General features: G+C 30.1%; 3 protein-coding genes across 5 annotated transcripts; 1 reads left to right on the top strand and 2 right to left on the bottom strand.

The window, feature by feature from the left end:
* Window positions 1-169: 169 nt before the first annotated feature.
* Window positions 170-2,002, bottom strand: PolE2 (DNA polymerase epsilon subunit 2). The gene has a single exon (XM_085191042.1). The coding sequence runs from the start codon at window positions 1,892-1,894 to the stop codon at window positions 317-319; it is 1,578 nt and encodes a 525-aa protein (XP_085047168.1). The 5' UTR covers window positions 1,895-2,002; the 3' UTR covers window positions 170-316.
* A 412-nt stretch (window positions 2,003-2,414) lies between these two features.
* Window positions 2,415-12,752, bottom strand: LOC146535116 (ADP-ribosylarginine hydrolase CG3568-like). The gene is made up of 12 exons (XM_085191233.1): window positions 12,554-12,752; window positions 12,395-12,444; window positions 11,761-11,919; window positions 10,378-10,497; window positions 9,442-9,579; window positions 8,525-8,721; window positions 7,902-8,104; window positions 7,436-7,664; window positions 6,999-7,148; window positions 6,333-6,413; window positions 5,883-6,006; window positions 2,415-5,497 (listed from the first exon to the last, which is right to left on the bottom strand). Exons 1-12 carry the CDS (start codon window positions 12,605-12,607, stop codon window positions 5,329-5,331), a joined length of 1,674 nt encoding a protein of 557 aa, XP_085047359.1. The 5' UTR covers window positions 12,608-12,752; the 3' UTR covers window positions 2,415-5,328.
* A 333-nt stretch (window positions 12,753-13,085) lies between these two features.
* LOC146535115 (ADP-ribosylarginine hydrolase CG3568-like) lies at window positions 13,086-18,369 on the top strand. 3 transcript variants are annotated; one of them, XM_085190648.1, is made up of 12 exons: window positions 13,158-13,242; window positions 13,314-13,419; window positions 13,660-13,821; window positions 14,322-14,441; window positions 14,519-14,656; window positions 14,881-15,077; window positions 15,535-15,716; window positions 16,174-16,408; window positions 16,745-16,894; window positions 17,178-17,261; window positions 17,411-17,534; window positions 17,633-18,369. In XM_085190648.1, the coding sequence occupies exons 2-12, from the start codon at window positions 13,385-13,387 to the stop codon at window positions 17,814-17,816; spliced, it is 1,611 nt and encodes a 536-aa protein (XP_085046774.1). In that variant the 5' UTR covers window positions 13,158-13,242; window positions 13,314-13,384; the 3' UTR covers window positions 17,817-18,369. The 3 variants fall into 3 exon arrangements, with proteins under 3 accessions (XP_085046775.1, XP_085046774.1, XP_085046776.1); XM_085190649.1 differs by lacking the exon at window positions 13,314-13,419 and having other exon boundaries at window positions 13,086-13,242; XM_085190650.1 differs by lacking the exons at window positions 13,158-13,242; window positions 14,322-14,441 and having other exon boundaries at window positions 13,249-13,419.
* The last annotated feature ends 314 nt before the right edge of the window (window positions 18,370-18,683 follow it).

The raw sequence follows: 18,683 nt of genomic DNA, 5'->3' as shown, positions 1-18,683 counted from the left end.
TGGGGGCATGAAATATTTAATATTTAACAATGTCTTAACATTTCATCATTAATAGTATTACCAGAATAGATACATATATAAATAATTAAAAATGATAATTTAAATTCTTCATGATTAACTTTAACTCTACATAACTTTTGTATCTTATAAAAAAAACCAAAATATCAATTGTTAATGATAATATTTATTCTATATATCTTATAAATACTAACAAAACAATTAAAATATTTTCATTATCATTCATGTCATTTAATATAAATATCAAAATTCCGTTAAGCATTTTAACATTATACACATTACACATAAAAATAATTGTTTACATATCTTCATTAGGAATTTGTGAATCTTCTACAGTACGAGACGCAGGCACATATACTTTAAATGAAAATTCTGTTCTAGGAAATGAACCAGGATTAACAACTTGGCAGTTTTGATACATTCTAGTATAAGGTTGAAAATTATCTGCAACAATTAATAAATCTGGGGTTGGATACAAATTTAAAGCATCTGAATGTTTCCAATATATAGGTTGGACACCTAATGAGAGTGGAGAAAGAGTACACTGGCTTAGCAGTGTTTTAGTTAGATGATCAGGTATATCCCCAGTTTCAGGAAAATGTATGGAATTTCTGCACATTTTCATGACTAAATCTTGCCTTATAGCAACTATTTCTTGGGTGCAATATTGTATACGGCAAGGATTTGTTGTAAATATCACTGAATCACCTAATTTATCTCTTATGTCTTTTGTAATAGAATTTGGTAATGAAGGTCTTGGAAGTATGTTGGGTGCAACAGGATCACCTCTACCAGGAATAAATATAAACTTGCAAGACTCTTTAAGTTTTGTAAAAGGAAAAATAATTTCTCCCAAATTAGTTAAAGCTGCTTTCAATTGTGTACTATGCTCGTAGCCATAAGGACAGGATAGAAATTCTCCCATAAAGACTATAGCAATAGGTGGGAAGTCATTGTAACCAGAGAATAAAGTTTTAAGTTTAGACATTACTTTTAAATTATCAAACCAAACATCTGAAAGAAAAATGATCATGCCATCATCATTTTCTTGCTCTGTTTGTAATAGATTTTGAGAATTTTTTAATAATGTTTTAGATTTACCACCAAATGTGTTTAAATTGCCAAAGAATTCTAATGAGGTAGTTCTGTTTTCTGATGGAGGTAAAACTAGACCCATAACATGTAATGTTTTATCATCGTAATAACCTTCAGCTAATACAAAACTGCTTTCAGTGAATAAACCAGAGTGATATCTTGTCTGTGTCATATCTAAAAGGACACTTCCCGTAGGATCTTCTAAATAAAATTTTCCTTCAGTTAATTGTGTTAATAATCCCAATACAATAACATCATCTATTCTGCTTGAAGAACTTTGCAATACTTCAATTTTACGTAATTGAAAACGATTTTCACTCTCCATTGAAATCAATGTTTCTTTAGCAAATAATTTATTTCTGACTGTTCTTTGTAAAATCATAGTATACCTGTCAATTAGCAGTTGGGCTTTCCATTTGGGTTCTGGATATAAATTATTACTTGCATTTACATCTTTAACAAATTTCTTTCTCTCATTATCGTAATGTAGCTTGGGAACTTCGAAGGCATCGATTACGTTTAAAATGGTTTCAGTTTCTTCTAGTCCGGAACTTGAACATTCTTTATAAGCTACTTCTAAATGTTGTCTTTCTAAAACAGGCTCTGATAGGCATTGACGAAGGAGATGCGCTATTAATTTATCGACAGTTTTCTTTCGCTCTTGATTCGATAATGGAAGTAGTTGCTCAGCCACAAACGTACTCGCTTCTCTTCGTATAGTAAAACCACTGAGCTTAAAAGCGTTATTCACCTCTAACCTAACTTGTTGTAACTCAGTCATTTTATAATTATTTATTTAATCTTCTAATAAATAAACATAATAAAAATTTAAATCCCGCCATCGCCCGACCGCTTATTGATTGACATTGACAGTTGATAGAAATACAAATAGACATTGTACCAACAGTCGGAAAAAATATTTCAAAACGAACAAAATAATGTGAACCATAAAATTACTAATAAAGAAATCAAATCATTTATAAACTAAATTCAAATTCTTTATTTAAATAGGCTTTTACAATTCTGTTAAGTACTAAAAAAAATTAAAATAAAAGCATCAAAATTCATAGGAACAACACAGAAAATGTAATAATTTTTATTAAGGTTGTCTTCATAGAAAATCTTTATTTTATATTTCAATTTTCATTTATCTTTTCAATCGTTTCAATGCCGATACGCTTTAGGAGAATATGTTTCAATTCTAAAGTATCTAGCTGAATATACAATAAGCTGAATATAATTATAAGTTATTACAAAATAATACTAATTATAATCTTAGGGTAATTAAATAAAATACCATGTAGTATAAAACAGCTGCATATATTTCTTACGAAATTAAACTTAACAAACATTTTCTGAGTATTAAGCTACAAAATACATAATTAATTAGGCGAGCTCTAATCAATTAAACTATTTTTCTAAAAAAAACCATAACCGAGAACTTTACATAATACAAGTAAAAGTTTTTTGCGATCTAAAGATACAAAAATAATCTAAGCTAATACCTATATAATTTTGAAATATCAAAATTGAATTGTGAAAAAGTCGTATTAAATTTTCATTCACTTTTCATTATTTAGACATTACAGAGATAATTATGTTTCACTACACGCTATATCACGAAAGATAAAATTGTTTGTATTCTATATATAGTTCGTACTTTATATTATAGATAAAAAAAGCTCCACCAACATCAAAACAAATTAAAATTTTAAAAATATTAGAAATAATAATAATAATAAGCAAAACCATTATAAATGTATAATATTGATTGTCATAGTAAAAATATCACAGTTTCTACAAAAAATTCTACCAATCACAAAACACCTATTTGAAATATAAAAATGCAATTTATAAATAAAAATCATATAGCTTAACTACATATTAAATTTTTCGTTTATTGAAAAAATGTATATAAAATTCACGAAATAAAAAAGTTCATAATAGTCTCTCACAACTACTAAAGTATATAATCGTTAAATATTACTAAAAATATTTGCGCTATTGATAATTTTATAATAATATTAAGACCGTATATGCTACACAATATATCATATATTAACTAAACTAATTAAGGTAATAAATGTGTAAATGTTTACTAAAATATTAGAAAAAAAAACATTGCTAAATTACATTTTTCTAGAACTCAAGGCAAGAAATATTTTAAAAAATACTATTTACGCAACGCATTCATATTACTACACAATTTACAGGGTATTGTATTGTACCTTATAATACAATACAATTTTCATTAATACTATTTAAATACATCCATCACAGTTTTCTTAAATTCATATCCTTTTCATACATAATTGCATCGTGACGGAAAAATTAATTCCATTTTTTTTATTAAAAATGCTGTATACTTTGTATGCTGTTTATTTATTTTATCTTTATTTATTTTTTAAAGCCAGGGCAAATTAATCTAAAATGAATGTCTCATATATTTTTTTTCACCTATCATAATAGATTCAAAAAATCTATAAGCATTTGCAACATCATTATAAGGACCGTTTATTTTGAAAGTGGTGTAAGTCCATTTTTGAGAAAAATGAGCTATCACATAATTCATGCTTAATTTAATGTAATTTTTTTTATATATAACTAGTCCGTGTTTAATTTCTCAAAAAAAAACCCATATTTTGAACAACTTAAAATCGGTCGGTAAATGAAATTGCATAATCATCGACATACTAACCTTTAATTTTCTCGAAACAAAAGAAAATGGACTTACACCACTCTCAAAATAAACGGTCCATAAATTAAATTTGTAGTCCTTATTGCTTCCACAGGAAGTAATAAAAGATTTAATTTGAAATTTTAAACGTACTAATATAAAAATTATTTTTGAATATTTTACCCATCTTTTTCAACTCCACGCTATATCCCGCTTATAACAGTCATATAGTGTTACGACACTATTCTCTGCTTTCCTCCGCTTTGTCTGTCTTGCCAGGCCAGTAAAAAAAAATTAATTTCTAAAAGTAATAATAGTACCGATAACCATCGCGTTTACGATCAGATGCAGCCCAACTTTTCCACGATGTCCATTAAGGCTTTTTTAAACGTGTATAAAAATTAAACGTAAATGGGAATCAAAGTGGTATTTTTTCATTACGTTTATAACGATATGATCCGAAAATTCTTACATTTTTTTGCATGTTGACAAGGCTTTATAATTATTTATATTTATTGTTTTTTTCTCATTTTACATGTTATATTTAAGACATAATCTTAGAATTGCATAGTATTTCTATGCCATATACATTATAAATACATATTATAATTATAATTTTATTGTTCTAGCACTTAATTAGTAGAATGCGTACAATATTTTAAATGACATTACTTTTTTTATTATTTGTAAGAGAAACAATAAAAAGAAATAAAAGAAACTGGTGCGTAATTATTTTTAAAAAATTAAAATCTACATACTTCAAATCTTTCTTTCGTTCTCTACGACATAAATCCAATTCATATTCAAATTAAAATAAATAACCCATACATAAACTATTGTATAAATTCAATACTAGTTATACAATATATGCCATTATAAATAAATACTTTTATAGTAAGTAATCCTTACATTATGTTCACCCAGTCTTTCCTTAGATTGCATATTTACGTGTGCGTCATATAATAAGTATAAGAGCCAGCCATAAATTACGTCAAATAATTTTCCTTTAAATAATAATTACAAATTATTAAATTAAAACAGAATTTGGAAAGAATGTTAGGATATTACATTCGGAAACATAGTGCTTTCCCCTACCCCATTCTCTCAACAATAAAAAGGTGTGACGTAATCTATAGATGGAAATTTGGTTAAGTGTTTTAGAAAAGTCTAAGAATTACGTTTTATAACTACTTAGGAACTACTCTCAAAAAGTACGAATTATTGTTATAAATCAATTATGTTATTATGGTGTCATTTGTTTTAGTACATTTAATTTAATAAATATATATTATATGTATCATGTTGATAGTAATTAGTCTGATCCTAAAGATACAGATAATATATTCATGTAGGCATGTGACGTGCAAAGCACTATTACAATGAAGTAAGTTTTAAAACGCGTGTTCTTTTTTTAAAGAGCCAATATTGTAATTAAGCTGCCAGTAATATTTTTTTAAACAGTCATTTTTTTTAGTTGCCAGCAAACTTGGACCAATTTGCCCATTTCCAATACATTATCTGTGACTGTGACAGTGACATTACGTTGTCAAAGTGACGCAGTATTCGGCCAGCGTTTTAAGTCCGTCGCGTCCGACGACGCGCGCGTTGTAGCCGCTTACAGCCGGATTTATATGTGCGTTGTGCAGTTCAGCCACTTGCGTGGAACACGCGGCCGCCGGGTCACCTGAGCCTGTTAGGCTGCCCAACCTGGTTCATAAATTTTGTTTAAGATTTTATTTAACTTCACGCAGTATCCTAGTGTCAAGACACTCTATTCCTTACCCACTGCCCAATTTTCGAGACGATGTTGTTATTTGGAGGAAGTCAAAGTGTTTTAACAATTTTTTTATTTAAGAATTATTCTTAAAATAATTATTTATTTTTTGTATTTTTTATGGCAGATTAATTTTGGTCAACTGTTATTATTGTTTTTTATGTGTTAAGTTGGTAGTGTTGGACAGATGTCATATGAAATTATCTATGGTTTTAACATCAACTTCAGAAACAAAATACTTTGCAACATAATATTATATACCAAATATCTCTGGCCACAAAATAAAAAAACACAGTAATAAAAAAAATTAACACTTACCAAAATTCATTTCCAGGATGTGCATTGCCATCCCATGGATAAGTTATAACTAGTAATTTTCCTTCATGTTCCCCCGTTAACTTCGCCGACGGCTCTCTGTTCTCCATTTGGACATTTATACCACCTTTCAAAGGAATTATTTATTAGCATGTATTCAGCTTCACGCTGTATCTCGCATATTGACAGAGGGAACATAATGTTAAGGCAATCCTTTGGAATTGATAATTATTATTTTTTCTGAAAGGGGATCGAACCCACAATCGTCAAGTATATTTTATTTATTTCTTTATTTACAAAACCACCACATATTACATTTTGGACATTCAAAAAAGGACTGGAAAATCAAGAAAGACAAGCTAATTTTGATTTAGCCAAATTGGATTTGGAGGAAAACGAAATAGTAGAAACGAGTAGTAGTGTTTACGGTAAATTAAGAAAAAAGAAACTAACCTTTTGGGTGTCTTTTACTTTCGAAAAATATTCGTTTCTCGACCGGCGAATCTGTTTGTTCTGCTGAATTTGTAAATAGAGCTGCAATAATTAAAAAAACATAAAATTAATGAATAGCGGAATAGTGTCATAACACCAGGTTTCTGCTGGTTACCCTGCTATATGTAAGATACAGAGACGACGCTCCACACATTCCGCCGAATTCTGGAGAAATTACTTATTCAGTAGCGGAACTCAACGCCGCGCGTTCCCTCGATGCCAGTATATATATACCTATTATAATGTTCAATTCTTCGTGTGGAAATCGAACACACAACCTGACACGCTTAGTCACACACATGTGCCCATGCGCCAGGACTGGCGTCGATAACAAGCTTTACTTTCAAATATATGTATAGATATTTTTTATAAAATGGTATTAAAGTTAAAATGCTGTTTATTAAATTATATAATTAAAACGAGCAACACTCAACATCTCAAGAATTCGGCGGAAAGAAAACGAAAGTATCTTAATGAAAACAGTCTCTTAACACTAGGTTCCCAAGTTCCCTCAGCCAACCTTACTATGTGCAGGATATAGCGTTCAGCTAAAAAAAAAACAAAATACTATCATATCATCTCTTTCTCTACTAACCCTTCTATCTCTTTCTAATATTAATTACTCACCTGTGATACCAGGACTTGTTTTAATATACGCAAAATTCACATCAGTGACATGATTTAATAAATCTTTTTTGAGAAAAGCCCGAATTCTCTCCAAAAACGTTAAAATATATACGTCGGGTTGATGTGGAGACACTTTCCATACGCCGAGACCTGGAAAAAAATCAAGAATAAAGCAATATTATTAAAATACTGTCGTTTAGTCCTGATCACACTGAAGATACATTTTCTGTTTTTTTGCGAATTGTTTGCTCTCAACCAATAAGAATATAAGCAAAAGAAAAAACCTAAAATCGACTCTGCGCAGCCATCTACAGCTAACTTCAGGGCGGCCAAGTTTCATTATTGAAAGAGAATTTGATGTTGAAAGTAGATATCATTAACTTGAAAACGGGCAAAACAAAAGTGATATTGGGTCTATAAAAACAAAACATACTCACCACACCCCACAACATTAACAAACACATTCCTTCCACTCTCCTCTCCTCTACTCTCCGCTTCCATTAAAGTGCACTCGGCCATTATATTCAAACGTTTATAGTAAACTTCATTGTCAAATATGTTTTCTGTGTTTGTTACTTTAGTGTATCTCTCTTTATAGCGTTTTTCTTCATCTTTGTGTTGGAGGTTTATGTATGACGATAGTTCTATATAGGTGTAGCTGTGGACCTGAAAATGTTTGTTTTGCAGCTTCATGCACTATCCCGCATATAGCAGAAATAGCAGGGCAGACGGTAGGGACCATAGTACTAAGACATTCCATTCCTTACAACCGCCCAATTTTCGAGACATGGAGTGGCGGAACTCAATGCCGCGCTTTGCATTACCAGAGTAAAGTAATGAACGGAGTGTCTTAACACTAAAGCGTGAAGCTGATTTAATTTTTTTTTACTATTTAAAACATACCTGATAAAACTCTGACCACATCTGCCTCCACATGTGTCTTGCAGATTGATTGTTTCTAACGTACGTAGTTTTGAGTACGTTTAAACACGTTGTGGGCGTCACTTCCTCGCCGTAGCCGTGTTCCAGAGAGTTCTGTTGCTCTGTTACTAATATGTCCTCGTATTCCATTCTGTTTAGACGCTCAAAACGTGGGCCGATAAGACCTTCAATGGAAGAAAATGGAATTTATTTTAAAAATAAATATGCATATGATTTTGCTTCCGTGAATGTAAGAAAGTCATTATTTTGTATTCTTTTACATCCATGCCGTAATCAGCGTATAGCAGGACAAGCAGAAGGAACCTAGTGTTTAGACACTCCATTTTCAACGCAACACCCTTTTTTTTACATTTTCATCCTCACATCCCTTTTTTCGTAAAGAAAAGATATATCGATATAAAAGTTTTCTTAAAATATGTTTTATGAAATCGGTTGAAACTTTAATTTCCAATGTCCACAATATTGTCTTCAAAATGATAATATTTTGTGTTTCAATAGAACACGAAAATAATTCAGATTAGTAAATAAATTCATGTATAGTTCAAGCAGATGAAACCCCGAGCAAATCGCTAGTAAATACATGCCTATAATAATAGCGTCTAGTTCTGCGTTTTCTTCATTTATAACCCCACTATTGTGTCTTTCGCCATCATTGATACATTCAGTGTACCCGCTGACGTAGACCATAGCAGATAGCTTCATTTCATCATAGCTCAGACAATTCTCCAGTAATAGTGGTGGTTTTTGATGTATTGTGCCTATTTGTTCCCAGCCTTCTTCCCTGTAATTCAATTTAAATGTAAGAAAAATATATTAAATTAGGCTGTTTTATATGTTAATTAAAACAAAAAAATTGTATGTTTGTACATGTTTTCTTTAAGGCCAAAAGTTAATGAAATTACAAACTAATATAACTTCGATTATCTGGGCCACTAAGGTTGATCACTAATTGATTTTCTATTATACATCTAAAAAGTATATACATAAAAAGTAAGTTTCTTGTAAAACAGATTCAATAATACCAACAAAAAAGCAATCATTAACTACATACAATATACAAAACAAAAAATATTAAAAACAGTAATACATATATTTGAGCATTTGGTTATAGATTCAATCCCCACTCAAGGACATAAATTATTTTGTTCCTTCCACTAAGTAAGAGAAACAGAGTCTTGATACTAGGTTCTATTTGTTTATACTCCTTCAGGATTTAGCGTAAAGCAGAAAAAAGAGTGTACAGTACAGTCAACAAGTTGTGGTCACCTTGAAGTTAGTTAGGGTTTCTGAACTTTTGCGCAATGTTCACATGGGAAGAAAAATCGAATTAAGATTTATCGAACACATTGTACCCACAAATATTTTTATACTTATGGAAGCAAAATTTAATTTTTTTAAGAAACATAAAAATTTTAATGTATATTTGAACCTGGGATTTAACCCTGCACCTCATGGAAACTGTTCAAGTATTTACAAATGATTTAATAAACTGAATACTCACTCTTGTTCCCCACTTAATAGTAAATATTCATCATTTGGATTCATAAATGAAACTGCACGTTTTTTTAATATCCTCTCAATCAATTCTGGTACCGTCATGTCTTTATATAAAGCTTTTTCTATGTTGGAGCCATATTCCCTGAAAATGTATAAAAGTAATATATAGCAGTATAAATAAATATAAAAATAAAAAAAATGCACTTATTGATTAAAGAAATTCTTAAAAAATTGCAATCTCAAGGACTCAAGAAGGCTTTTTCTCCATAAGAAAATGTACAAATTTAGTTTCATGAATTGTTTAAAATTATTTAAAGTTCTTTTATTTCAGATGTTTATTGATATTAAGTTTAAGAACTATTTTATTTATTTAAGAACAACTTTCTCTATATAATATACTAGCGGCCCGCCCGCGGCTTCGCCTGCGTGAACTACGTTATTATTAATTTCTGTCTCCATGAGTACCTACGTCCTATCAGTGACGTCCATGTAAGATTTGAGACTTCTAGCATTTGTAGTTACGAGGTTTCATACAAACTTTCAACCCCAAAAACAACCCCTTAGAAGTTGAATATTGCAAATTCCCGTCTTAGCGAGCACCTACGTCCTATAAATAACTCCTATGCAAAATTTGAGATTCCTAACACATGTAGTTTCTGAGATTTCGTGATGAGTGAGTGACCTTTCGGTTTTATATATATAGATTATAGTCTATTGACTTAGTTGAGGCCATTATGATATGATTACAGCACCTGACTGTAAACATGACAGAGACATGACATGGTTTGATTCTTCTCTGGAGAATAAATTATTTACACTTTCTTGCTCTGGTGCAGCATTGCGCTCTGCCATCCATAACCAAACCAAAAAAATAGGGCCATGAATGACAAACACGAAGTATAGCCTCTATACACAGTGAAGCTAAAAATCATAAAAATACCTTTTATAGATTAGGAAGTGCGTCATCAAGAGTAGTACTCTTTCATGTATCAAAGGATATGTTGATATTACATTCCGTTTTAATTTTTCAATCGGTCTGCGAACTTTTAATTTTTCCATCCTAAAACAAAAGCAAACTAAAATGTTGATTTATATTTCTTAGTCATTTATACAGAGTATTTTTTCATCACCACTTTAAATGAAACCATAGTTTTTAGTTTTTTTTAGTTTTTAATGAAACAAAAGAAATTTTGCAAAAATGAAAAAGTGATATTTCAAAAAAAATAATTAAGAAAATTAAAATAAAACACTATTTGTTAAGAATGATGCACAGATATGAACCTATCAAAGCTATATGCTAGATAACGCTGCACACTTCTCATTCACGAAATCGAGTCATAGGTATTGGCAATCAAGTTGAATTGCATAAAATAGAATGAAAGTTATCCCTTTTTCATTCTGGTATATTATTTGAGAGAGAGGCAGATCGGCTACAATTAGTAATATTTTTGTAGTAGTAGGTGTTTAAATTATTGGTAGTATGGATAAAAATCGTGAAATTAAAAGAAAACCTATGTCTAAACTGTTGACATATCTTGATATTTTTTTTAGGTATGGGGATTTGAAATATTTTTTCCTATATGCTGCTCCCTTAAAAGGAGCTCAGCCGCTTCCACTACTGTATATGGGCAATGAATCATGTAAGCAAATAGAATAAGTTTGTATTAGAAAAAAAAAAGTATATTTTATGAAGTTTAAGAAAATACCAGTGGCATAGCTAGGGTATTTGCTGCCCGGTGCGGCTTAGGGGACTTGATGCCCTTTAAAATGGTCTAAGGTCTAAAAAAAAAACAAAGTGATCGTCGACTTTGATGCCCTTTAAAATGGTCTAAGATCTAAAAAAAAACAAAGTAATCATCGACTTTGATGCCCCTTTCCTTTTAATGCCCGGTGCGACCGCGCCGCTCGCACCCCTCTAGCTACGCCACTGGAAAATACTGGAATTTTTTACATTTTTGTAAGTCTTACATAATCCCACACTAAGAAAAAATATACTAGAAAACATGTATGAAAATTTAAACATAGGTAATTTGCTACTCGACCATAGTCTCTAATCCACACGGATTTCCAGTGTTCCCATGTTACAATTTTTTAAATTACAATTGTGATGTTAAATAAATAACTTCCTATCAAACATAAATAAGTTGTGACAACCATATAAGAATTTTGACATACCTTGATGAAAATCAGAGTGGTTGGACAGTTGCCAAGAGGCACAGGTTCAAATTCCACTATATCAAAAGTGATATATGTATTCTAAGAAAGTAAAGATTATCATTTTACTATTAGTGACATATAGAAATTAAAAGTAGCAATAACTTGCCTCACTGTTTCTATAGGAAAAGGTAAAGGAAATGCTTTGCTCTTCTTTATAATTTCCTCCAAATCATCAGAAACTTTCAACTGTGGTAAATCAATACACTGTCTTAGTAATTCATTTGTCTCCTTACCCATACTTGGATAACACCAATCTGGTTTACACCTAAAAGTTTTATAATTAAATATACAGTTTTATTATGATATATAACAGTTTTAATATTAAATTGTAGTTAAATATACATTTTTTGTGGGTTCATATGCACCATTTGGCATATATAATATAGGCAGAGTGAACCTAGTGTGAGGACAATCCATTTTCCAATGCATCACCCAATATTTGAGGTATTGTGTATTAAATGGAAAAACTCAATGCTGCACTTTGTGTTGTTATCAGAGCAACTAAATAAATATAATTTATTCCCCAATGCAAGAACCTAACCCTAAATCAATCCACAGATTTCGCCTTACATTCAGATATCTGATGATGACTACAAATATAGTTTTTCATTTTTTTACTTCTTTCTACCCCTCAAAATCCCTTCTAAGACGTACAGAATGTATACCTTTTACATCTATATAAAATATTCCTTTTACCACATAATAAAAGTAAGCTGTGTTCCTAAATGAGAGAAACTTACCAGGAAATGTTTTGAAAATGCCGTAGTATATCCATTTTCCCTGATCGTACCTATAAATAATTTAATAATTCATTACTAAACTAGGCTGCTTACAAATGCGGAAAAACCTAATCAATGGTTTTGCATATACGCTTATTATATGTTATAAAATGCACTAACCACTTGTCGAGAAATTATGCAATATGTTATAAGCAGAAGTTTCATATATTGCATGAAAACACTTATAATTGATAATATAATACTTTTTTCAAAAGAAAATATATTATTTTCCTTATTTATTGTTATATTAACATAATGCAGTCGCAATTCGCAATATCGCAAATCGGCGAATCATAACTAAATCTGTAATCTGTCAATTGTCATTGTCACTGTTATTGGCGAACTTATCATAATCATCATCGGAACGCCATAATAAAAAGAACAGAACAAAATTAAATTAATTATTAATATAATTAATCAATTAATAATTATGATGATTAAAGAAAATTATAATAACAGATAGATAGAGAATAAAAATAACAGATTAAAAATATTCCGTGAAATAAGATTTTTACGGTACTGAAGTTTATTTATTATTAATTTGCTACTTAAATGATAATCTACATTTTTATTCATGTCATATATTTATCAGGAAATAAAACAAGAAAAAATATAGTTACGATAAAATTAAACGAAAAGTAGAAGTCGCTTCATGAATAGAATTTATAAATATGCGGCAACATTGCTGACGAGCTATGAACTACGAATACGAACTTACGAAGTACGAACTGACAAAACAGAAGTGACAGAATCCGGTTTTCTTACAGCATATATTTTCGAAATGATTCAAATATATAAATCTGATATATGTACGTATTACTCATTGTAGTCATTGTTATATTCGGCTTTAAATGGTTTTTATATTGTGATACTTCCACAGTAAACTTTTCTTGCTACTGTTAGGCTGCAAAATTATTTTCTGTAAATAAGATTCCTTATATCATATTTAATATGGATACTTTACCCGATTTTAACAATATTACTTGGTATGTGAAAGTATTAATTACTTATCAAATAATATATAACAGACATTTTAATTATATAGACCAATAAATAAACAGCTTTACTCCTTTTCCCGCATAGCCGGGAAAATTTTAACTTTGTAATCAAGAACTCTCTTATACGTAATCTTTAACGAACTTTATAAATTAGTTTTTGTATTATTTTTATTTTATGTAGTACTTATATTTTCAATTATTTAAATATTTTTTCTTTTTATCTAACAGGTGTGCAGAGATCTGGCAAGATCCAAATTTCAATAACAATGAAGCTAAACACATGTTCAATCAATGTATGGAAATATCCAGTGCAAAAATTCCATATAACATAGAAGAGGTAATATATAAAAGCAATGCCTTCCGTATACCATTTCCCATAGAGAGTGCTAGGTAAGGTTACTGTATTTTTTAAGCTTTTAGCAGAATATAAAGGAAAATGTTATGTTGTTTTTTTAATTTTTGCTTACACTACAGACTTATGGTCCGTACCTTTTGTCACCTTACACATTTTACTTTATTATTTTTTTTCTTTAGATATTACTTAGAACTAGAATGAATAAAATATTTTTTTTGTTAAGAAAGTCTATTTTCTCTTTCGGCATGTTGGATAACATACTCAACCAAACAACATATCAAACCAGTGAAACAATTTTTTTTTTTCAAATATGAACAATATGTTTGGTGGTGTTAAATTCCACTACTCAACATGCAATGTCTTAAAATTCAGTAAAAAATATTGAACAGATTTTCTCTGCCAACCCTGCTATAGGTGGGATACAGCATGATACTCAAAAAATGAACATTCAAGATTAAAGATTGAACTCGTAACCCTTACACATACCTTAGGACTTACATAATTTTTTAGTTTAAATTAATCTAAATTTTTTTAGATTGAACTCTTTGAGAGAATGGATACCAGTAAATACATTGAAAGAAAATATTAGATCTTCATATCCTGTAATACATGAAAGAGTTTTACTTTTGATATCTGAATTTCTTTATTACAAAAGGTAAAAAGAAACTGTAATAGAAACAGTAAATGATATATATACACACATTTTGCTATATTATTTTATTTATTTTTCAGAGAGTATGGCTCAGATATAGAAAGAATGTGCTACAAATACATGACTATACCACAATTTATAAACAGATTATTGATGAAAAGATCAGCTTCTTTTTTAGGATCACAAGATTGGTTCCAGTTACTTACAGGTGAAAAAGGGTAAGAATTATATAAATATATATATAATAAAAATTAACTTCATAAAAACATGCTTGAAAGTCTAGCTATACTATAAAACAAATTGTATTACATAAATATATTTTCCTTTGTAAGCTTTGATTTGACATCTATCATATATTATATTTAGAATAGAATGTGATAAGTTTGTATTTTGTAAAAGTAACTATTTAATATTAAACAAAAAGACTTATAATTGATTGCAGAATGAGTAACTGGGAAAATGTTGGCACTTCAAATGAAAAACCACCTCTTTTATTAGAGAATTGCTTAAGTTATGATGAGATGAAGATATCAGCCATGATCTATATAAGTGGATATACAATATGTATTAACGATGGCAACAGACATAATAATGGTACTGTCGACGAAAGTAATGTTGAAAGAGAAGCTGTTGTAATTGGTATGTTATATTGTATGTGTCTCTCGATCTTTTTAGACTTATATATAGCCACTATCAATAAGGCCCGTCGTGACGCGGGGGCAAGTGTGACTGTAAACGCGATTGGTTGTGGACCCCACACAGGAAATGAAATATTTATTTAAATGTATAGTTTCATTTCTTCGCTCTGGTGCGCAGCGGTGCGCGGTGTTGAGTTCCGCCACTCTTCGCCCGATGCCTCTAGAATTCGGCGGAAAGTGGGAAACAGAGTGGTACCGCTTGGTTCCCTCTGCCTACTTTGTAGTGTGCGGGATACAGCATGAATCTGAATTTTTATTTTTTTCATTCATTATGAATCAGGACAGTCAGAATCTTATGTTAAGACTTAAGGCGGTTTTCCGCTTTCTATATAATTATACTTATAGATATGTAAGAAAAAATTGATACAGTATTACATTATAAGTTTAATTGTTTTAAGGATTGATCGGCCCTAGATTCCTCCGTCGTGGTAAAATGGACTATGAAGATATAATTATAACAAAAAGCGATGACTCCAAAGAAAGCTGCTTCGATAATATTTTTAATTATGAAGATGAACAGGCACAATTAGCTAAACAAAGTATCGAAGGACTAAAACATATATGGGCTAAATTTTATCAGGTAAATATAATATATTAGATATATGCGTAAAGAAGATAATTAAATTAGCTTTACGCTGTATCCCGCACACATCAGGGTAGGTAGAGTGAACTTAGTGTTAAGACACTCCGCTGCCTACTTTTCGTCGAATTCTGAAGACATTGCGTGTTGAGTGGCAAAACTCATCGCCGCGCTTTACCTCGACACCAGAGCGAAGAAATGAAATTATAAATTTAAATGTATATTTCACTTCCTCGAGATCGAACACACAACCAGGCGTGTTTACGGTCACACTTTGGGCCCCTGCGCCATGATTGGCTAGTTCCTAACTCTGTCAATAAATCACATAATGATTCTTCTCACTGACTAATTTCTTCATTTTATTTCTTTACAACTTATTCTATGTTCTAAGCTGAAACACACGACAAATACACTACAATGCTGAAAAAATAAAAGCATTTTAAAATATTATCTTCAGAGCCCAACAATGGATATCAACGACATTCACTCACGTAATATAACTATAAGTGATAGCAATAGTAATAACTATACAAATAGATATAAATATGTGCCAGGTTCTAATAATACAGAATTATTTGACAATCAAACATATTATAGAAGAATTAGCATTTTGGCAGAAACAGTTTTGATTGAAGCTGAAATTAGAGCCATGGATAGAGGCAAAAATGCATTTATTAATGTTATTGGATGTGGTAAGTAATTTTTGTTGATATTTTATTTAAAATATTTTATATATTAATATAAAACAAAGTTCCTATCCAATGATGTATGCATTTGAGGCTTAAACCGTCAAAGATAATGCGGTTTTCACTAATAGAGTGAAAGGACAATTGATACATATTGAACATCACTGAGAATATCGAAGATTTGTAGAGTAATGTCACACAAAATGTAAACATAAAGAATATAATAATATTAATAAAACATTGCTAGTTGTAATAATAATAGCATCAAAAGAGGATCTGTGTTGTATGATTTATTGCATTTATTATATTCAAAGAAATTTAAAAAATATTTTCTAATTTCAGGTCTTGGTACATGGATGTTGTCACCACATCAATCAGACATTTATATTCTAACATTTTTAGAGCGTACACGAACTTTTCTTAATAGAAATCTATTAAATCATATTACAGATATAAATTTTGCATTTATTCAGCCCACTGATAGTATAGGAGGTAAATATATTTGTATTTTTTATCTATACACATAATTTATAATATATGAATATGATTTATGGTACAATTGGGAGGTTTCAGAAACAGTAATCGATGGTATTGTTTTCTTTGTTATTGAGGGTTTTTTCATTCTTCCATTACTTAGACAAAGAGTGGCATTGGTTTTTAAAAATAAATGTTAAGGAGATAATGGAATTATGTATTACTAGAATCATTTACCATATTCCATATGATGTTTTCAAATAATTTATTATAATTATATTAATATACATTTTTTTTGTAGCTATTTTTAGGAATGTGGTAGATGAAAATAATCAAGCCCAAAACGTACAAAATATCTTCTTAGAAAGTGAATCACATCCAAATGGTAAGTACTATTTTGTATTAAATCCAAATTACACTATAAGGACAAATATAAAGATTTATTTACCAGTTCTAAGCAAAATAAAAACTAAATAAAATGTTGAGTAAGGTCATATTTTGACTAATATAAAAAAATGTGATATTATATTATAGGTGGTATAAATGTTCAAATGGAGAACAGACATCCAACGTCAAAACTGACGGGCAGACACGAGGGAAAACTACTAGTCGTCACGTATCCTGGGGATAGTAACGCTCTACCTGGAAATGAATTTTGGTATATATTCGTTTTTTATATTTTAATATAAAAATTAAAGTAAAAGAAGGAGTTATACATAAAAATATATAAATTAAAAAAAATGATAATTTTTTAAGGCATGGAAGTCTGAATACTTCAGGGGGTGCTGCAGCCGCGTGTTCTACTCAAATATCTGAATTGCACAATGCTCATATAAACCCTGCAGTCAGCGGATACAACGTACGAGTCGCTGGCAGGGATGGCATCAAAACTCTAACTGACTTTTGTTTACCATTTATTGTTAATGAAGTTGATCATTAATTTGGTTATTAAGTATATGTAACTTGTTGTATTTAAAACACAATTATAAATATTTTTATTCGATTTTTACTTTAACTTTTTTCTAGTTTTTAATGTTTATGAAAATTATATGCTATATTATTAATCTATTTACAAAAAAAATAAAGAATATCTGTTATTTATTTTAACTTTATAGTTGAAGTAATCTATTAAATATTTAATTTATGTGTCGACTAATTTCCATATCTTAAAAATTTGGTTTTTATCTCACTTCTCTGGCTCGCTTCTATTATATGTAATATTACAATAGAAGCTGTAGCTCCTCCGGTGCTGCACGGGGTCGTGGGCGGCGGTGATCATCATCAGGTGACCCGAACGCTCGTTTCCCTTGTCCTTTTTCCATAAAAAAAAAAAAAAGAAACACTGGTTCAGTACACGCCACACTCCAGACCCGCGTGTATAAAATTTGTGTAGAAAATTTTTTACCAATATCGAATGCATTGGCTAAAAATCATGGTCGAACTTGAATGAGTGGTATCGCAATGTAAGAGAATAAATAAATCGAAAAATAAAATATTGTAATTTCATTTAATCCCTAGATTTAAATAAAAAAAAAATTGTATTCACTTTTATTAAGTTTACACGATCATACAATTTTAAGTAATTTAGCGTCCTAGTGAAATTTCTCGTTGACGCTATAATATTGTCGCATTTACCTATGAGACCAAATGGGTTAAAGACTACTTTATACTTATTTTATTTTTTAAGGTTAGATCTCCATTATCATCGACCGTTTAGCACCATGCAGAGGGGATGTCCCATGGTATCCTAGTGTAAAGTGCTCATACCTACGGATGCGAGCGACATTCGCCCCCTAACGTTAATTAA

This window comes from Heliconius melpomene, chromosome 10, assembly GCF_056956725.1.
Source record: "Heliconius melpomene rosina isolate 202511_hmr_F chromosome 10, ASM5695672v1, whole genome shotgun sequence".
NCBI classification, from domain to species: Eukaryota; Metazoa; Arthropoda; class Insecta; order Lepidoptera; family Nymphalidae; genus Heliconius; species Heliconius melpomene.
Note: the sequence above shows the minus strand (reverse complement) of the source record. Positions and strands in the feature narration are given on the sequence as shown.